The sequence below is a fragment of the Phasianus colchicus genome, chromosome 3, assembly GCF_987193195.1.
Source record: "Phasianus colchicus chromosome 3, bPhaCol1.hap1.1, whole genome shotgun sequence".
NCBI classification, from domain to species: Eukaryota; Metazoa; Chordata; class Aves; order Galliformes; family Phasianidae; genus Phasianus; species Phasianus colchicus.
This window is the reverse complement of record NC_143438.1, coordinates 40,007,347-40,028,885: the sequence shown is the minus strand read 5'-3', so window position 1 is coordinate 40,028,885 and position 21,539 is coordinate 40,007,347. Positions and strand designations below refer to the sequence as shown.

General features: G+C 35.8%; 2 protein-coding genes across 3 annotated transcripts in view; one reads left to right on the top strand and one right to left on the bottom strand.

Moving 5' to 3' along the window:
• The window catches only part of RTTN (rotatin), an 88,659-nt gene that overhangs the window by 26,630 nt on the left and 40,490 nt on the right, over positions 1-21,539 (bottom strand). For both annotated transcript variants that reach the window (XM_090137321.1, XM_031589024.2), the window contains 9 exons: positions 21,266-21,410; positions 19,940-20,094; positions 18,579-18,798; positions 17,708-17,836; positions 15,950-16,057; positions 15,192-15,350; positions 14,746-14,817; positions 11,421-11,613; positions 4,024-4,106 (listed from right to left, as the gene is read on the bottom strand). In XM_090137321.1, the coding sequence (XP_089993447.1) occupies positions 4,024-4,106; positions 11,421-11,613; positions 14,746-14,817; positions 15,192-15,350; positions 15,950-16,057; positions 17,708-17,836; positions 18,579-18,798; positions 19,940-20,094; positions 21,266-21,410 (1,264 nt within the window). The remainder of the gene's footprint in view (positions 1-4,023; positions 4,107-11,420; positions 11,614-14,745; positions 14,818-15,191; positions 15,351-15,949; positions 16,058-17,707; positions 17,837-18,578; positions 18,799-19,939; positions 20,095-21,265; positions 21,411-21,539) is intronic.
• LOC149918528 (uncharacterized) lies at positions 6,599-8,291 on the top strand. Its single transcript, XM_090137543.1, is given in 2 exon segments — positions 6,599-6,972; positions 6,974-8,291. Coding segments are annotated over 2 exon segments (1,536 nt in total). The 5' UTR covers positions 6,599-6,754.

Sequence of the window (21,539 nt, the reverse complement as noted above, 5' to 3'; positions counted from 1 at the left end):
TCTTTTATGTGACCCTGAATCATTGATTTCATTCCCACATTGCCATTCTTCATTCTATAAATCGTGTAGAATTGTGCTGATAGCCTCTCAAGACCTCTATCAGACTACTTTATATAGTAAAGTAAAAAAGAAAAGAATAATTTCTGCAATAAATATATCTGGTTTTTAATTTTCTAATTGTATGGGAACTGCTGAGTCACGGCCTGAACCTCTGATTAGTCACCTGAGGCAAGCAATGAGTCAGCCCTGGGAGCACAGGTGAAAGCAATTCACCTGTGCTGCAGGAAGGGGTGGAGCCTGGCTCCACCTCTCCTAGACCCATTTAAGAGCTGACTACTGGTGGGAAAGGTTCTCTCTCTCTTTGGAAGATCCACTCCACTGGAGTTTCCTGAGCGAGCCCACAACACGGGTAAGCCTCCTTTTTATTCTCTTTGTCTTGCTGTGCCTAACTCTCTTGCTTATTTCATTATTATAACATCTTAATATTATTTGATTTTATAATATTCTTTTATAAAACTTTCATTGATTATACACTAGTTTTTAGTTTTTGTAAATCTGGAGAAAAAATAGAGTTGGGGAAAATGATGAAACCTAAGAGTAACTTAGATGCTATTTTCACTTAAAATCATGTGAAAAGTCTTTGGCAGAGGATAGTTCAAATAAAGCACAGATTACATGAAATCTGAAAAAATTGAAAACTAACACTGTCTTTGTGTGATATGTTAGAACTGATTTCAAATACATTAGAAAAAGAATCCATCTATGTTTATTATCAACTTACAGAATTAAATGAAAACCATCACTTTAGTTTCCAGAAAGATCTTAGGATGTGACTAATAGAAGCAAAAAGGAATTGCATCTTCCTAGGTTGGTGTTTATCTAATGAATGGATGTAGAAATAACTAGAAGAGTTAACAAAAAAAAAATCAGGAAAGTTTCCAACATAAGTATTTTTACCTGCAATTCTCAATTACTTGTGGCTGTTATCGTCAAATCAGTATCACACAGAAAAATATTTTTCCTTTAGTAAGACCTACAGACTTCATTTCATCTGCGATGGGGAAAGTATGCCACCTAGTGTACTTTAAATGATTACATCCCTATATCTTAAAACTTTTGCTAATGACTTCATAAAAGTATTTCTTTTCCTTGTACATCAAAATCAAAAACATTAAGCCAATCTGTAGGAAGGTAAAATGTGAAGACAACTTATGACAGGAGTAAACTGTAACTGTCTGATTGCAAGTAAACTTAGTTTTTTAGAAGTTTTTTAAAAAACTATTTCCAAATTTTACTAGAGTGAACTTACTAGACATTAACTGCACTCTGAAATACAGTTTGTTTTTAGCCTCAATTCCCTTCTTATGTCTCCTGGTTAAAACCAGTTTTGGAATATCGGATCTTTGCATTTCTCATTCCAGCTTGGTAATTTACCAACTACCATGTGAAGCTATCATGTATGTTTTTTTAAAGCCAAAAAACACAATTGATAAAAATAAGTTTGCAGCTGCTAAAAAATCTCATACTGCTAATCCATGTGCAAGACAAATGAAAATTAGGTTATCTTCATGACAACCAAAGGTTTTCTGTGAAATTTACATATGTATCACACAAATTGGAAAAAAAAAAAGTATTACTTAAAAAGATATAAGAGCATAATCCTACTAAATACAAAGTCTACAATATCTGGAAGCCTGATACAAATGAGTCTATTACCATATGCTTTCAGTTTTAATTAATTATAGAGGTCAATTTTTTAAATGGAACTTCAGAGCTAAGCCTTTATGTTAAAATGTGATGTGCTACTTTAAACATATAAATGAAAATAGATTAACTTGATCTAGTAGATTCCAAACTACTTTTTCTTTTAAACCACTCAAGTCATGACATAATGAACTCTCCAGGTCTTCATGAGAACACAAGCACAACTTTAAGTAGATCAAATATTCAACTTTAGTAAGAATCCCTGAAATTTAACTTTCACCTTGAGTAACAAGGTAAATGAACAAAACGTGTTCAACTTCTTTATGAAAGTAGAGTTCTATTCAGTATGAAGCAATTTGGAAATAATGTGAGATTCCTATTTAAATGTGGTTTCTTTTTCTAAGTAGTATTCATGTAAGCATCAATTTCCTAATTTCTATGCAGTCTCATTTATTTTAGTTTCAAATACTCAGCTTTAAATATTTGAGTTTAATATAAACCAAAGGTGTTTGTTGGCTTTTCCCATTACATTTGTAATAGAGAGTAAAAATAGGAAGAAAAAATAATAAATACGAAATATATGGAGATTAAAAGTTTCAGTATTGGCTTTTCAGCATTTTTATTTGACCACCTTCCAAAATTTGAATCGTTAAAGTAATATAGCACTCGAATGTGTTTTACTAGTATTTTCTATATCAGTACCTCTGCTTAATAGAAAAGAAACATATGGGTAATTAGTTCAGAAGTAATGTTCTGTAATCAGAAGACTTAGAATTATCCTAGATTAATAACACTTTAATAAAATAAAATGCAAATTAAAACCCCACTACATTTCTACAAGCTTTTTTCTTTTAACCTAAAAGAAATGCTAACTAATATAACAATGCAGAAACACTAAAGGTGCCTTATGTACTGACTTTCAGCAGTAACATTTATTAATCAGGATCATGTTAACTGAAATGTGAAAGAATGAGCATGAGTATGACCTATCATGTTCTTAATAGAACTATCTTCTTTCATAAAAGAATACAATGGTGTAGGAGGACTGTTAGGTCACAGCTTGAACAGGTGAAGGGGTGTGTCTGGCACAGGGAGTGCAGGCAAACTGTTTGCACCTGTGCTTCCCAGGTGACCAGAAGGGGTGGACCCAGGATGGAGCAGTGCTGGGCTCAGATAAGGGCCAGACACTGAAGGGAGAGCAGCTCTTGGCCCTATGCTGCTTCCTGAGAAGGTGTACTACATAGGTAGAGCCTCCCTTTCACCAGGTGGGTGACTTCAGCTCTTCTTTAGCTATATGACTATTGGTCTACTGTAAATACTTTACTGGTATTGCCAAGAACCTGTCTCCTCTGTAAGGAGAATAAGTGGAAAACAAACTTTAAGATACTGTTATTACATTAATAATTTTCTATTTATATAATATCTTCTAAAAAACTTCAATTAGCTGTGACAGCTTTAATAGCTGTATTAGCTGTAGCATTATGGCTTTCATATTACATTAGCTGGTTATTTCTACATCAAAGAACTTCAAACAAAAAAATTTAAAAATTGACTGCCCAGTGCAATATGTTAGTTTTCTTAGAGTTATGTTGCAGTCTTTGAAAACTTACAATTTTTACTAGGTAACTAATGGATATTATAAAAGCTTTAATCATAGTCTCATCTAGTATTGTAAATCCATTCTGGAAGTGGGAGAATATACTTTGCTTCCTCCTCCTTTGCATTTGCCATTTTAAAAGACAGTAAGTGTTTAGAGTTTTTTAATTAGAGATCATCTTGTCCAGAAACAAGTTTGTTTGGTTTTGTTTTTTTTTTTTTACATCTTTTGCATCTATCTTGAGTCTTGTGGCACTTTCATTCCTTACTACAAACACTGCGGAACGCAGTATTTATTATGAGATAACATATATCTTCAATCTGAAATGCATCTGTGGTTTTCACTGACCCAGTTTTATAGCCACATAATCTAAATACAGGTTCTTTCTAAAAGGATGGTTTGGATATAAGCAGCAGAAGTGACAGCTATAGACAAAAATGTCTGCATTTCGTCAATAAAGTTGATTAGAGTGTAATTTCTGTGGAGTATATCTTCCTGGTAGTAGCTGCAGAATTCAGTGTTGTTCTGTGCATTTAGCTAGATGAGTTAAGACACTTAAAAGTATTCTTCACCATCCTAAAACTACTTCAGAATTAATTTCAATTTAATTTTATCTCTTAAACTGATATTTAAGCAGTTGCATTTACAACAGTGTTAACTTTCCTTAAAGTATATTGTTAGCAACAGCGCAGTTAACATAAAGAGGTTAACCTGGAAGTTACCATAGTTTCTGATGTTGACTGAGAATGTGATGATGGGCTTTGACTGCATAGAACCTTCCAAAGATTAAGAGAATCATCAAAATCTGTATGGAGGGGAAAAAAAAAAGCACCAGAATCAAACATTACTGCAAGACCAGCAGGGAGAATAACAACTCTTTCAAAACCTTGTTTCATGCTACGAAGAAGTAGCTAAGCAGTTATTCTCAAATATTCAAAAATATTTCAAACAGTCTGAAAATGCTTCAGTTTTTCTACATATTGTACCACTGTATTATTATCCAGTAAATCCCTTGAATAAACAAAAATTAAATAGAATACAATTTTCTGCTATCCCAAAAAAGCATGGGAAAAGCTACATTTAGCTCAAATTGTAATCATAGCCTTCATTAATTTTAAATAATTCAGATTTAGTTTTATTTAAAATGAATAGGCTAAAAGTACTTATTTTGGGGTCTCACAGTATAAACATAATGAACTCATGTCCTCATCTTCAGATATCTTTAACCTCATTTTTTAAAAGAACCAATTTCAAGAGAACTAATATTTATAAATTTAAATAAGGTGGAATTAACTTGTAAATATTTCTGAACAGTTAGTGATGAAAATAGTATAGAAAAAAACGTTAATAATAGGCTTTGAGGTTTTTATTTGTAGGAAAAATAAATCAACAGTATAGCACCAGATTATACAAGCTTAGACAGGTGTACTCTTCATTGGTTAGAAAAGTAGCTGAATGGTCTGGCCCAGAGGGTGGTGGTGAATGCTGTTAAACCCTGCTGGCAAACAGTGACTGCTGCTCTTCAGGAGTCAGTCCTGTTTAATATCTTTACTGATGATCTGGATGAGGGAATTTGAAGCTGTGAATGCCTCCTCCCTGGAAGCATTCAAGGCAAGGCTGGATGGGACTTTGAGCAACCTGGTTTAGAAGGAGGTGTCTCTGCCTAAAATAGGGGGGTTGGAACTAGATGATCTTAAAAGTCCCTCCTGACCCAAGACATTTTATGATTCCATGAATTGAATACATCCTCGGTAGTTTGCCCATGACAACAAGTTGGGAGGAAGTGTTTGTCTTCTTGAGGGTGGGAATGATCTACAGAGGGATCTGGATTTGAACCATGACTTACGCCAATTGTATGAGGTTCAACAAGATTACGTCTGCACTTTGGTCACAACAACCCCATGCAACACTACAAGCTTGGGACAGAGTGGCTGGAAAGCTATACAGCAGAAAAAGATCTAGGGGTTCTAGCTGACAGTTGGCTGAACATGATCTAGTGGTGTGCCCAGATGGTCAAGAAAGCAATGGTGGCCTGGCTTGCATCAAAAATAGTGTAGTCGGCATGACTATAGAGGTGCTTGTTCCTTTGTACTCAGCACTGGTGAGGCTACATCTTAAGTACTGTGATTAGTTTTGGGCCCCTCTCTACAAGAAAGGCATTGAGGAACTGGAGTGTTGTGAGAATCCTCCTTTGTGTTTTGGCCCAAAGCTTGCTTCTTGAGGTATTTCTTGTGATAAGACCCTGATTGATTTGTTGAGGAGGCAAGTGATGGGTGCTACTGTGTGACAATTGACATCCCTCTGGGAACATTTGAAAGCCCCTTCCTCCAGAGTTGCTTACCTCCGGAAGAGAGTGCTCAGGAGTGTTTACTGGCAGAAGATCTGGCCTGTGACTAAATAGCTCCAGCCTGGTATGGGAAAATTCGGGAATGGTACCATCGTGTCCTGTGAAAAACAGGTTGCAGATGGGCATCCCTGCTCCCTCTTATCTGCTGGCACGGCCCGGAAGGTGGGAACAAAGGAGTTTCTGCTGAGATCCCAGAGCCAGAAGCTGCCACTCCAAGGAGAGCTGACTCAACCACTTTGGATTTGAGCTGTCACTCCAAAGACAGCTGACTCGACCACTTTGAAAGCATTGAAAAGGGGCCATCATCACCATGGTCGTCGTTGTCAACAGAACAGCAACACCCGATGACCCACCGCTATTGAAGATCAATGACTGAACTACGAACTTTGCTGGATCCATGGTGGTGACTATGTCCTTCTTGCTTCCTATAAAGACTCCTTGCTTCTTTCCTATCTTTTCTGTTGCCCTCCTTCCCTTCCCCATTACCCTAATTCATAATAGCATCCGTCCTCCCCTTCATCATCTCCCTAATTAACACCTGTAATAAACTGGTTGGACCAACATTTGAACCGTTGTTTCTTAATCTCACACCGGGGATATAGATATTAAAAGAACCTCCTCTCCCTCCTATAAATCGGAGTGAGACATTTTATTTAATGGTGTCACGGACAGGATACCCACCGTGAGAGTGTTGTCCTTCCAGATATAGTCTGAAACTTTTCTTTGTGTGTACCTCCTGGAGTTGCATGGAGCGATATTTTTGAAAACTTTAAACGTGAGTCCTTCTCCAGGAAGACCGCTCCATATTCTGAAATTTTACTTTTTATGTGTATACCTCTCGGGGATGTATGAATTAATTTTGATTACGTGTGTGCCTCCTCGGGAAAACCCTTTCTGCATTTTGTGATTTAAGTATCTTGTAACTTAAGTGTGAAATTTGAACTCTTCTGTGTGCTTCCCTCAGAGAAAGGGAAGAGTTGATTGGAGCATTTGCATTTCTTTAGTAGGTGTTGTGTGCCTCCCTGGGGGGAGGGAAGAAGTTACCTGAGCTTTTGAATACGTATATCTCCTCCTCCCTTACTGTAGATCTTTCAGCGTATTGAAAAATGAGTGACAGCATTGCCACCATGAAAAGTGAAGATGTATTATTTGATCTTTTAGAAAAACATGGTGCTCGACCCTCTTTACCAGGTGTGGACTGGGCACGACAGAACTGGTATAACTTGCAGAGTGTTTCGGACCGTATTCGTGTTTTACAAAATGAGGCTCGTACACGAGCTGGAAAAGGAAAGTCGTTTATTTGTGCCGTACTTGGGGCTGCTTTAAGCTGCCGTGGAGTTCCGAGATGAAAAGCATTCGGCAGAAACCCAAACCATACAAGCACGACAGGAATCAGTTAAAGTAACACAAGAATTGGTAAAAACTTTGCAGAATCAAATAGTGAACCTTGAGGAACAATTAGAAAGAGAGAAACGTAATTCGGCTTTGTTGCAAATGGCTTTTAAGGAACTGTTAACATCTACGCATGCCAACAATACTGTTACCGATAGTTTGCCTCAAGAAAAAACTTTTCCTCAGGAGGAACTACAAAGAATAAAGGAAAGGCTAGATAAATTAGAAATGCCAATAGCCCCATTGTGCCCTTTGATAATAACCGAATATACATTCAGTAACAGTGAGGATCTAGATCCTCAGATGAATGTTAAGGAAATTCCTTTCTCAGCCACTGAACTAGCAAAACTGAAAAAAGATTTTAGCTGCTCTCCAAACGAATCTGAAACAGAGTACGTATGGAGGGTTAGCCTCACTGGTGGAGACCAGATTCTGCTAACAGAAAAGGAAGTGGAGGGTTATTGGGGACCAGGAGTATTTTTAACTACTGGCGACAATCGTGCTCCCTGGTCCTTAACACAGAGGGCTGCCTATTGGGCAGGTGGTCTCTCCCCTTTAGAAAGGGGAGATCCTCTTGCTATTATTGGAACAGTTGATCAGTTAGCAGAGTGTTCAAAAGGTTGCTTGTCTCCAAATGATAGAAAGCTGCAGCCAAACCATGAGTCACCTATGATGATGCCTGTCGATCCTGAAAGGATGACTGCCCTAATTAGGGGGCTTCCGGAGTCGTTAAAACCTATAGGTATACAACTGCAAGGAAAAATACAGGTAATGCCTCAGGGAGAGAGAGCCCGGGCAGCGTTGGAAGGAACAGTAACCCCCAACCATCTGCAGTCAGGATTCAAAGTATGGACATGGGGGGAAGTTGCCCAAGAGTTAATTAACTATGGGAGAAAATATGGGCCAGTGGTTTCTTCCTCCAGTAAATTTGAGCCTAGGGGAATAAGACTTGCAGTGGTCAGCCTTGCCCCCAGGCCACCTAGCCCAAAGCTCAGTGGGACTGGCAGGGTCTCATTGCCAGTAAAAACTGGTAGGCGAAACATTGATCATAAATGTCATTGTCTCTGGACACTGGGCTGGCTAAAGGGTGTTCCAAGAGATCTGATGAATGGATTAGCCACTGTCAAGTTAGAGAAATTAGTTAATTGGTGGCCAGAACAAAAGCTCAGGGATCTTGAGGAAAGCAAAACCCCAGGTCCTGGGGCCTCTCCCAGGGAACCTGAATGGCTATCCAAGCCATTGGAAAAATGATGTCTTTGCCCCTCCCAAGTGAGCGGGGTGGGGGCGGTGAAGGGTGGATGCATTAGAAAGCTCACAACAAAGGGAAACCCTTCTATCTCCCTGACTAGACGAGTGTCGATTGACTCGGCTAACCTGAGGCCAGTTTCCCTAACCTTAATGGAATCCCTTAACAATTATCCTTGGAAGGCTAAAGACACCCTGAAAAAGGAATATGAAATCAACACTTGCTGGATTGTTCCTTCATTTTTTAACCATGTTAACAAAGCCCAAAAAGGGCAAGTTGGTACCTTGTTTTATTTTACAGAAGATCCCCGTGGGACCTTGATTGGACACAGAAAAGGCTAATAGCTGATTTTAACCATTTGTGATAGAAATACTGAAGATTTGATCATGCTAGAATACTGAATATACCTCTTGATTACATTTTTTGGTTGCAATAGTGTTATGTTTTGTGTTGTTGTGAGTGTGGGTGGTAACTGATATCAGTTCTTGGATTTGTTAAACTTCACAACTGGGTTCAAAGTTTTTACAGGTCATCTTGGCTTACTGCTACTTCCTGCACAGTGATGGCATTTCTTTTGAGCCCTTCTTTCACCCCCTTTTACCAAACTGATTATGATTTGCATGTAACTCTTCCACAGTGTTTCCAAATTCCTAACAAACTGGGAAATGAATCAAGGGACCCATCTGATATCTGTTAGATGTGGGTACAAAAGAAATCTATCCTTTTGAAAGAAATAAATCCTTTTGCACTGATGCTTTTCAGTGTCACACCAGTCCAGGAGTTCCATCCAAAACATGGTTGTTGGAAAGTACCTAAGTTTTGATAAGAGATGTGTATGTTTCTGGGATTAACCCTCTTTAATGGTTTATACTGTGGGGGGTATCCTACACACACCATCCTGTGAAATGTTCTGTAGACTGTAACAATACTTGAATTTGTCAAACTAGTATTTATATCTCTAAGCATTTGAATTGCTTTGGAAATGCTCATGTGGAGAGTTCTCATGACGCTAAATCATCTTAGAAAACATTATGCTTTTGGTGAATTAACTGAAGTGTAATATTGTATGGCTATTCATAAAACCACAACCTCTACTGAAGAATTCCCATCTGGATCCTGGCTTACACGGGGAGTTCCTGGGTGGGGAAAGCAGCTGACACAAATAGCTCTATTTGTTTTACTTATTTATTATTATTGGTTATTGTTAAATATATAGTTATTGCCAAATGAATAGTTGCCTCTTTTCACTTTCTACCTTTTATTCATTATAACATTTGTGTTACCACTCCTGAAGAGTCACTGGGTGGTGTCTGTGGCAAATTGAATGACTCTAATTGTTGTCTAAAGATCGATGATAATGGTAAAGTTGTTAAGCAAATTGCCCAGGGTATATGGAAAATAGCCCATGTTCCTGTCCAAACCTGGAAGGGCCTAGACTTTGACTTCTTATCCTGGTTTCCAGGAGGCCTGTGGGTGAAACGTATCCTATTTTATCTACTGTGTGTTGTTGCAACTCTTATGTTTATACCTTGTATGATTCCATATTTCATCCAACTTATACATTTTGTATCCTCCATGTACTTTGTAACCACTTCAACTGATGATGAAAATGTCCAACAGATCAGGGGAACACTTGTAACCAAGCCCTGGTTACAGCCCAAGAAATCTTTTGTAGTAATTGTGTAATGATTCGCTTCCCCTTATCCCCCCTCCTCCTTCCCTCCTGCTTGTTTGCTGGTTTTATTTTCTCCCTTTTCTTTTCCTCACCACCATGGAGGGCCATTTATACTTCATTTCAAGCAATCTTTGAGCCACGGGGTGGTATAAGAATCCTTCTTTGTTTTTTGGCCCAAAGCTTGCTTCTTGAGGTATTTCTTGTGATAAGACCCTGATTGATTTGTTGAGGAGGCAAGTGATGGGTGCTACTGTGTGACAATTGACATCCCTCTGGGAACATTTGAAAGCCCCTTCCTCCAGAGTTGCTTACCTCCGGAAGAGAGTGCTCAGGAGTGTTTACTGGCAGAAGATCTGGCCTGTGACTAAATAGCTCCAGCCTGGTATGGGAAAATTCGGGAATGGTACCATCGTGTCCTGTGAAAAACAGGTTGCAGATGGGCATCCCTGCTCCCTCTTATCTGCTGGCACGGCCCGGAAGGTGGGAACAAAGGAGTTTCTGCTGAGATCCCAGAGCCAGAAGCTGCCACTCCAAGGAGAGCTGACTCAACCACTTTGGATTTGAGCTGTCACTCCAAAGACAGCTGACTCGACCACTTTGAAAGCATTGAAAAGGGGCCATCATCACCATGGTCATCATAGTCGCCATTGTCGTTGTCAACAGAACAGCAACACCTGATGACCCACCGCTATTGAAGATCAATGACTGAACTACAAACCTCGCTGGATCCACGGTGGTGACTATGTCCCTCTTGCTTCCTATAAAGACTCCTTGCTTCTTCTTTCCTATCTTTTCTATCGCCCTCCTTCCCTTCATCATCTCCCTAATTAACACCTGTAATAAACTGGTCGGACCAACATTTGAGCCGTTGTTTCTTAATCTCATGCCGGGGATATAGATATTAAAAGAACCTCCTCTCCCTCCTATAAATCGGAGCGAGACAAGTGTATTCAGAGAAGGGCACTGTCCAGAAGTCTTAGGAGAAGCAGCTGAGGGAACTGGGATTGTTCAGTCTGGAGGGGGCTCAGGAGAGACCTTACCATTGTCTACAATTACCTAAAAGGAGGTTGCAGTAAGGTGGGGGTCAGCCTGTTCTCCTGGTAATATACCTTTCTATGTATTTCTTTTTCCTTAAACTTTGATTGTACAGCTATGTCAAAGTCACAAGTGTAAGAAGTATTTTACCCCCTAATGCTTTGCAAAGTAAAGTAATTGGTTCTGCACTACATCTTTTTCCATTTATAAATTTTTGAAGTTGTAAAAAACAGGTCAGAGCTTTTTCTGAAATTTGTTGAATTGGTGATCTATTTAGTCTTAGAACTTCAAGGTAAAAATTGAACTTGAGAACATCTACATTCATAGCTAACACATTCTATTTGAACTCCATCTTTAATATGAATTACTTAACTAGATGTTACTTCAGTAAGCAAAAAAATACTGCAAAATTAACATAACTTACCAGTTGAATTACTTTTTTCAATGACGTGGTTGTCTTCCTTGGAAGAATTCACATCAAACATATAACAACCTAGGTAACAGTGTTTCACCATCTGATTCAAATGTTCATAAAACTGACAGTGATGCAAAAGAGCCTTGAGTGCAGGTTTTCCAGTCTGGGAGAGACCAGTTTCTTCATCATGTACACAAGGTCCCTGAAAACATGAAATTCACGAAGTTAATTTCTTTAAGGGAATCTTTTACATAAAAAATAAAATGGCAAAAACAAACAAAACACAACTTCAAGCCTAATACTGTTTGTCTGTATATGTATTGCTGTTCCATAGACTGACAGATTCTGGCAGTCAAATTTAGATTTTGAGACTGAGCTAAATTACAAAGTTTTACAAAAACATTCCACTTAGAAGAATGGAAACAGATATTTAACTCTTCAGAAATTAAGGTTATAAATTCTTCTCATACAAACACTATCTTAAATCCCCTGAGTTACAGCTTTCTGTGACTTTTTATGTAGCTGTTACAAGTTTCTCATGTAATTCTGCTTACAGATATCAACTAATGCGAAAGTTTCCTGTAGGAGAGAGTACACTCTTAATAAGATGAGTGAATATCCTGAACAGGTGATCCTGTTATTAAAGCATACAGCTGTTACGCTACATCTATCCCATGTCAATCTATGACAAACAATTATTTGGAAAATAAAATATAGATTTTATCTCTGAAGAATGGTTCAGGAACACTCACTAGAGAGCTGTGTCTATACATTAAAAGAAACACTTCATAGTAGTTGAGTTTGGTTTTTTTTGTTTGTTTGTTTCCAGCAGCTAGATCTGCCTGTTACAACATTTTTTTCAGTGTTTTCTGTGTTGATAGAAGAAAACAAAGTCATAATATTAAGCTAAGTTATCATCTGTTTTCATAAAAATTAAAAACATTAACCAACAAAAGAATTTGGACTGAGAAAAAAAAAATTACATTATGCAAGTTTTAGGAGGCATCTTGCAAAACTAAATAGAAACTTTCCCTCGTGCTTCATCTGCCTCTGCTCTTCACTGACAATGAAGTCATCTGAAAAATGCTATTTGTCGCTAGGAGGCTCTCCATCTTCCCTAACCCCTCTTTATGCTGAATACGAACTTATTTTCCAAGAAAAGAAAGGATCAAGTAAAAGGAGTGAAACTATTTTGTGTTACAGTGTAAGCTATAGCCAGAGTTCTGAATGGTTACAGATGATTCCTTGTTTTGTATAATACATAACCAGACAATTTTGACCATTTGCCTTTGATATTAATTGGTAAAGAATGAGGTGTCAAATAGTTTGAAGAACAATGTTACTTCATACAAACTGCTTATAATGAATTATAAAAGTGCTCATACACTGTCATCAATATTCTTGGATTATATCAACAATGACAAATGTATACTTGAGAACTTCTCTTAAATTCAATCAAAATCCATAACTGTCTTTGTCACTTTAAAAAGCTATGCCAATCACTTTATTGTATAATGGGAGCAATGAAAGAGTTCAGCTCACAGTGCATCCTGACTTCAGCAATTTTCAGAAAATGCAGTGAATTACAATCTCAGCATACCTTATACAGCTGATTTATTACAAAATGCCTCCTGTGGTCACTCTTTAAAATGACATAGCAAAATAAACAATTATGAAGCAAACAAAATGGATAAAAGCAACACTACAGACAAGTACAAGAGCCTATAAGCTCTAGTAACCGCTTTTCTTTCCCAAATCTATTTACTTAAGGGAAGAAATACGAATTTTCTACTTTGGCTACCGTATATTATTCCTGCTATTCATCCAAATACACTTAATTGGCCTCCTTTAAACTTGATTAAGGTCTAGAAACAATTTATCTTGTAAATTTCAAATCATCTTTCAAATTGTACATTTGAAAAATAAAACAAGTAGCTCTGAAATATAGTATTTTATCCTGCTGGTATCTTATAACTTTAATTATTGTTTATATTTTAAGCACTTTTAATTTGCGCATTGCCACAAAGTGTTGTTTAATATCATTCTGTATGAGCCCTCACCAGGTGATGAGCAATCTCTATTAAAATGCTCTCAATAAGAATTGACTCAAAACTCATAAATTGCATTGGAATTCATTCTGACTAAAAAGCAACTTTTAATATTGACACATTTACAGCAAATTTATATTGATGTCAGCAATGGCTTTCACCTTGCAAATCCCATGCTGTTAAAGAATTATTTTGATTGATAAAAAAATAAATTCATTAATATCCAAAGACTGAAACCAAAGCCAACTCAACCTGAGTACTGAGTTCAGTTTTGGGCATCTGAGTACAGAAATGACATTGAGGTGATGGAGCAGATCCAAAGAAAGGCAACAACGCTTGTGAAGGGCTTGGAAAATATACCCTATTAGGAGAGACTGAAGGAACTGGGGCTGTTTAAAAGGAGGCTGAGGGGAGACCTTATTGTTCTCTTCCAGTATCTGAAAGGTGCTTACAGCAAGAGTGGGGTTGGTCTCTTCTCACTGGTGACAGAACAAGAGGAAATGGCCTCAAGTTGCGCCAGGGTAAGTTTCGGTTGAATATCTGGAAAAACTTCTTAACAGAAAAGGTTGTTAAGCACTGGAATAGGCTCCCCACAGAGGTGGCTGAGTCACCATCCCCAGATGTGTTTAAAGACCGTTTGGATGTGCTGCTCATGGACATGATTTAGCAGAGTTGCTAGTTAGGGTAGTATGGTTAAGTCATGGTTGGACTCCATAATCTTTAAGATCTTTTCCAACCTGAGTGATTCTATGATTCTGTGACATAGCCCTGAGCAACTTGCTGTAGCTCATCTCTTTAAGCAAGGGAGTATGCTCTGAAAAAAGTCTTTAAAGCAACAAGTTACTTCATCTTTCTTTGGGAAGGCATGCTTTCTGTCACTCACATTTCTTTCAAAATATTAAACACTACATTACTCTGATTTCTCAGAATTTTTTCTTTCTTATACACCTAAATTTAAGTTGCATTCCAGGCAAAATAACTAACCCATTTTTATCTTAAAACATCGATACTATGTAAATAATGAAGTTGCCTTGGTGATCAAAGATATTATACATACGGTATCATACGTACATGATCTAAGATACTATACAATAAAGCTTTACTTGTTTTCTTGAACTCTCTGGGAGGTGGAAGAAGCTTATCTATTCACATATTTCTTTCAAAAATCTCATCTCAGATGTAACTTTTTAAATTTGTTTTGTAGATATATTGACATAAGCTCTTATATCAAGTAATGCCTCTCTGTGACAGTATAAACTTTCTCATGAAGTGTAATAGTCACTCACCTGCCAAACACAGTCTTTTAGACCTTCAGTAGGAATTGGGATCACAAGGAGATTTTGTAGAATAAAAGCAGCCTAAAAGAAATGAATGCATTAACATTACTGTCTAGCCATCATAGTTCAATAAAGCACATACCATTGAACAGGATAGTTGAGAAATTATTCCACTCTTCTAGATACATGTCAAAACAAAGACTTTTCATGTTCACGTAGATAGCAAAAGAAATCTTACAACTAGAATTGAGAGACAGATGTCTATAGAGTTAAAAAGAGCAAATTAAATTACCTCATGCTTGCAATGAGGAGGTATTTACTAGAGAACAGATGACAAGCTGGTACACCAAAGTGCTTTTAAATAGAACAAAACAGATTAAAATCTAGCTATTTGTTTTCTCCATAACAAACTACCCACAACAATTTAAGACAGCAGAATGTGACAAGAAACATACCTCCCTGCGTACCATGCTGCATTCAGATTGGTCTAGAAAGATGTTTAACGCTGTTCCCCATAACCCTCCTGAAATGTTCTGGCAACTCTCTGCTAAAGCAATACAACCTATTTCAAGAGATGTAAGAGCTGATCCTATTCCAAGCGCAGTAAATCTGACCTAGTGCATGTAAACGCAATAGAAAATCACATTACTTACAGTAATAACACATTTTTTTTATTACTGTTGAGTTCAATCAACTAAATCTGTAGCTTAGACAGAATGATTTTAAAAGGGTTTAAACTGTTTAAACAAGTTATTTTTCCTGCATTCACCTGGCTCTATACTCACAGTCATAACTACACGTACGTATAAATAACAAAATGAATAAATTTTTGAATACTTAAATGTATATTCAAAATTCTCTGCATTTTACTATTTAAAAATAGTTCTGATTCAAAAACTCATAATTTAACAGGTGAGCATCAAGGTATATTTGCTCTAAATTCGTAGTTTACACACACATTTTTGCATTAGAGCTAAAGCAATGTTGATGAAAACTGCCTATGACTAAGAGGATAGAAGATTGAAGATATAGGGAAGGATTTCAGAGTGCTTATAAGACAATATTCTCCCTATGTTATTGGTATTGTTATTTAGGATACAATCAGTAATACTGAAAATAATGCAAATCCGTAGTTTCAATATTAACTTCCCAAAACAAAAATCATGCACATAGTTAGGTGTCAAAATAAGGTATCAACTTTGCATTAACTAACCTCAGGATCTCTATCTACCCATAAGGGAACCAGCCATGTCAGACCTAGATGGGAAGGAACTTGATCTTCACTGTTATTGTAAGGCAAAGACCAAAGAGATACCCAGTCCTGATCAGAAAACAGAAAATAAAGTAAGAAATTATTTTCTAAATCTTTCAATGCCATGCCTGCTTATCAACAGACTGGGCTGTCAGTTGCATACTAAACTATTTTAAATGTACATAATGCTAATACTTCAGGAAAAAGATATTCACTGTCTCTATAAACATACAAAATATTGTATTGACTCCACTTACTGAATGAAATTAAATTTGTGACTACTTCTGGTTAGTATTAGGATAACATACTAAAGGGATTAAATATTTTACTTGAAATGTTGGGAATATTTAGGAATTACTCCATACATTTTTTTATTTTTTCTTAAATGATTAAAAAAAAAATAGAGACATGATATGTGTGCAGGAAACTGCTGAATAAGAACATGCAGCAATCTCTTTAGTCAATTTATTACTTTGTGCACCTACCATGTGATTAAATGCCATATACTACTTAGCTGCAGCTTCCATGAATTCATGCTTTGTAAATACAGCTCCTTAATTCAGGTCAAAAAAACCCGTACTCACTGTGCTTTGTTTAATCATGGCACTGCACAATGCATTATGTTCAGAGTGAACTATGCAATTCAAAATTTTATAGGTACATCTTCTGAATGTCTCAGCCCTGTATATTTTTTTACATGGGATGCCTCACTTGGAACAGTATCTTATGCATGAATCTTCCCAATACACAATATTAATAACAGTAAACATGGTGTTTTTACAGTCTTTGAGGTAGAAGGAGAATTAAAATACAAAATGAAATACATCCAAGTAAGCAAAATATGACCATAAAGCAATATCAAAGAAATGAAAGAAATAAAACATTGCAGCAACTGTATCACGTACTAAGCATCTGTTCTATTTATCATGTGCTCTATGAACAACTGTAGGTCATTTCTGTCCATTGCTATGAGCTAAAGGATTCTACGTCCAACTTAGTGAGGTGGTTCTTTAAGTAAAGAGCCAGAATGGTTCATAATACTGCTAATGAGCAAAATAACATTAAAAGACACCTGGATTTTAACTAGTCTTTATTTCAATTCATTAGACTGTATGTTTTAAGTTAGTATTAATAATAAACTGTTATTTTTTATTTTTAAATGAGTTATTCAGGATATTTCCTGTACAACATTGCTTGCACAGAGTAAGAAGATTAACTTTGTATTCCTCTCTCCACAAGATCTCACGCTTAATCATGTGACTTGTAAACAATGGATAGGATTTAAAACTATTATTATAATAATGTAAAATGTTAATAATCTGGACATTGCTGCTGGCACGTTATGACCTACAGTCACAAAAAACCCAACACCGTTTATTATGCTATTATAGATATTATTCTACATGATTAAAAATAAATACATACATAAAAATCAATTTTAGTCCCCTCTTTCAGTCATGAAAGACTACAGGATTGCGGAAATAAAAACTGGAATGCTAGCAGGAGTAGTTTTTTTTTTCCTCAAAAATAAAGCGTTGTTTTCCAAATACAAAGCATACTTCATCACTTTGAAATGTTTTCACAAGTGGCAATCACAGGCATTGAGTGGAGTTGACTGCGATTCTCCAGAATGATTACACTAAATTATTGAATTGTATCAGTTAAAATATATCTGTGCTTAGCCATCGAAAATGACAAGGGAAACTATAATGTACTCACCGTATCCTTCACTTGAGCCATCATTTCATGAGATAAGTGAAGCAAACAAAGAACAGTGCTTTTTGTGACACCTTTTCCCATGAAGGACATAGCGTTTCCTCCCCATTCAACATAAAATGATGAAATGACCTGGGAGTGTAGGAATAAGTTCACAGTAGCTTTACTGTGAGCAGTACACAGGTAGAGTATAAACCACTGCACACATGTAAATTAAACTCATGGAAAGATGGTGAATTATCAAATACACTCTTTCAGCTGGATGTTAATTTATTTCTGAGTCGCTTACTCATTCATCATTTTTCTGTATGGTTAAACCCTTGAAGGTCAGTAGTTATTTTAGTTGCCTATACAAATGAAGAATATAGTGGATCTAGATAATAAGGACAATATTATATAGAAAGCTGGCTAAATACTGTATCTCAGTCAGAGCTGAAAAGTTTGTTTTTGTTGGAAACAGGCCATTTATTGCACCCAGCTTCTTTCTGCTATGTTTGAAATTAAAAATACAGTTTATTTTCCAAAATTCTATGGTCAAGAATACAGGTCATTTCTATCTTTTCTTGGGACTCGAACTGGAATAAATAAATCAACTTTCTATATCAAATTCTAACGAATAAAGGGAATGGGAAGGCATGTGCAATATAGTCAATCATCGTAAGTAAACATATTTTAAAACATTTTTTTCCTTAAAGTAAAGATACAAATCACTCAATCTCGTCTTAATCTTTTAGCAATTTTCTTGGAGAAAGAAAAGCATCTTTCATGGTAACTATATTCACTGGAACTACAGTGTAAAAATTATAATATTATTAGTTATAGTGACTTTACAAGCATTTAGAAAAAAAGTTAGGTTATAACATAAACTACTTACCTCAAGAAGACCTGTTAAATATTTCTTACAAATTGTGACAGGTTCAGCAATAGCAGAATATGTACTCCAGTTTGGAAGTGCAGTAACATGAACCATTCCTCTCAGTGTTCTCCCCAGTGAAGGAAGTCCATAAAAATGTGGTGCATCTGTTAGCCTTAAGCACTGTAGCAGCTTGAGAGCCAGCTCAGTTCTGAAACAGCCAGCAAGTTCCAAGCCCTCTCTGGATTAAGTATAAAAAGTAAAAAAGCATCAAATGACAGCATAAAGCTATTATTATAAATTATTTTGTAAGAGGCCAGTGCATTATTATTATTATTATTGCTATTAAGCGGGTCTCAGCATATCAGTTAGTAACTGTTGGTTTACACACCAAATAATGCAGAAGTAAATTTCAGAACAGGACTGCTTAACCATACACCAACAAACAAGACAGAACTCTAATTTCTAATGAGCACATAAAAAAGCAGGAGTTCAAGAACATCAGATAACACAGAGTGACAACTGTCACAAAGATTTTGCTTATGTTTGTTCTGGTTTAGGCACCAAGTTCTAAAATATTTTCTGCAAATCTATCACTAAGGTAGACAGAAAATAAAGGAGTATAAGACATAACTGACAGGGATTTCTATAATCCTTCTTTTTCTAGCTGTCATTTTTTTCTTATGTTTTATTTAGAAATTAAGTAACTTAGTGGGAAGAATTATAAAGACAGCATTTTGAAGGAATCTTTACAAGCAGTTATGTTATGGCACACATAAGTATGTCAGCTGCAATTTTAGCATCTTAGAATGCATTTGGATAGAAGGATTTAGTGTGAAAATATTATTTGATAAAGTTAGGAAAAAAAGAACCAATAGTAGTTAATTTCTGTTTGTCTGACTAACAGAAAAAGGATGGCATCTCATTCTGGAAGTAGGTGTCCTGACAATAACCAGTGTGCACAAATAGAGTCAATGATACACTATGGAGCAAAAAGGAAGTGGATGGAAATGAATACTTGCTGATATTCTGTTGTTTTACTTTCCTGCAAGTAGCTAGTAGAAAAATCAATTCAGCTATCACTTAAGCAAATTTCCAGTAGGGAAAAAGAAATAGCCCATCTTCTCCGTGCCATCAATTTAATTATCATTTTTTGAAAAACTGCACTTGTGCACTTCTTCACAATTTTCTTAATTTCTTAATTTTACTGTGAAAAGATATATCTAATGTTGATCTTCACTTAAAGAGAAGTATATTCCATTTTTAAAGTTTACCATGACTGTATTGTGATGTAATTATTTTCAAACTCTGACTAAGATGCAGTAGCACAAGACATTACTATCCCAGTCAGAATGACACAGGCAGTTCCATTTAAACTGTACCTGTCAGTCACTGACATTGAACAAAATAACAGTGTGTTAAAAAGATGAATGAGTTCTTTATCCAGTTGTTGTCTGACAGCAGTCTGTATTTCATCTGTTTCATCCCGCACTTGGGATTCTGATCGCACCAAAAGGTCCAAAAGAGAATTTGATTTCTAAGAGAAAATAATAAAAATAGTCACATCATGCATTGCTTAAATTCTATTTTAATAAAAACACTAAAGCCAGTTTTTTGTTTGGTGCTTTAAAATCACATGCACTAAAAATAACAAATTCTATAATCATCATTTTACCAAGAAATATTTCTGTATATTGAAACAACAACAACAAAAACAAAGTAAAGATTTTCTGGTATTAATTACCCATACCTATCACATTTTAAAGGATTTCTTGTTAATCATACAAATTGAAGTACATCAGTCCTACATAACTGAAAAGAAGATCACTAGCACTTTTTTTCTAAATATTTAAACTGTATTTTAAAATGCAAATGCATGCACACTCAATATATGATAACCCTTTTAAATCCTTGCTTTGAGTACAGTATGTACTTGCTTTGTGAAGAACAGTACTTTGTAACGCAGTAATACAACTGCAGTCATTATTGTTATCTTTAGAATCTAGTTTTCATACAGTAAGATTGAATTATTATATTTTGACAAGTACAATAAAAGTTGTTTCATACTGCTTTTTTAATCTTAATTTCCTACTTGTTTTTGTACATCTTAATGACTTATACTAGATAGAACAGACCTCAAATGAAAAGCACACGTCTAAAAAACTGAAAATAAAAATAAATTATATTCCTCCAATACTATACTTGCATTTTTATATTTCAACTGTATGAACTGTATGCTCATATAATACCTTCCTCAAGGTTATAAAAATGTTTTACGTAAATGTATTGCAACCATTTTAAATCAAAACTGAAACAACAAAAACTTCTGTCTTAACTTTCAATTCTTGTTCTTAATCCAAGACAGACATTTATATTTCTTTATCATGCGGAAAGTCACAATATACCTGCGGAAAACCTCATTCTTTGAGTTACATAGATAACACAGTTACATATACACATAGATATATATACATATACAGCTGTACACTTAAGTATATTCACATGTACAGCTACTTATATAATGTAAATGCATATATTGTATATGCATTTATTTAATATTTATTTAATTTAAAATTTATTTAATATAGTGTATGTACAAAGCTCTACATAAAGCTACAAATAGCTAACTACATTTACATGACTCTGTATAACCATCCTATTATTGTTACCTACGCCACAGCAAGACAAGTTTGTATTTATATTCTTACATTTTTAAGCAATGATTTCAAGATCCACTTTAGATGATCTGCCTCCAAGCTTGCTCTCTGCTCTCTACACAATTTGTTCAAAAATCTTAGGACATCTACCAAAAGCTTCTCATCCTCAGCAGAAGCTGGAAGCACTTGCAAAAATCTGCAATGAAAACAAGTGTATATATATTCATACTTTTAGGGAATTAAAAGAAAGTGCTAAGATCTCAGTTTAATATGGCTGAATTAACTGAGCAAATAATATTAAGCAAATAAGGATTTACCTATACTA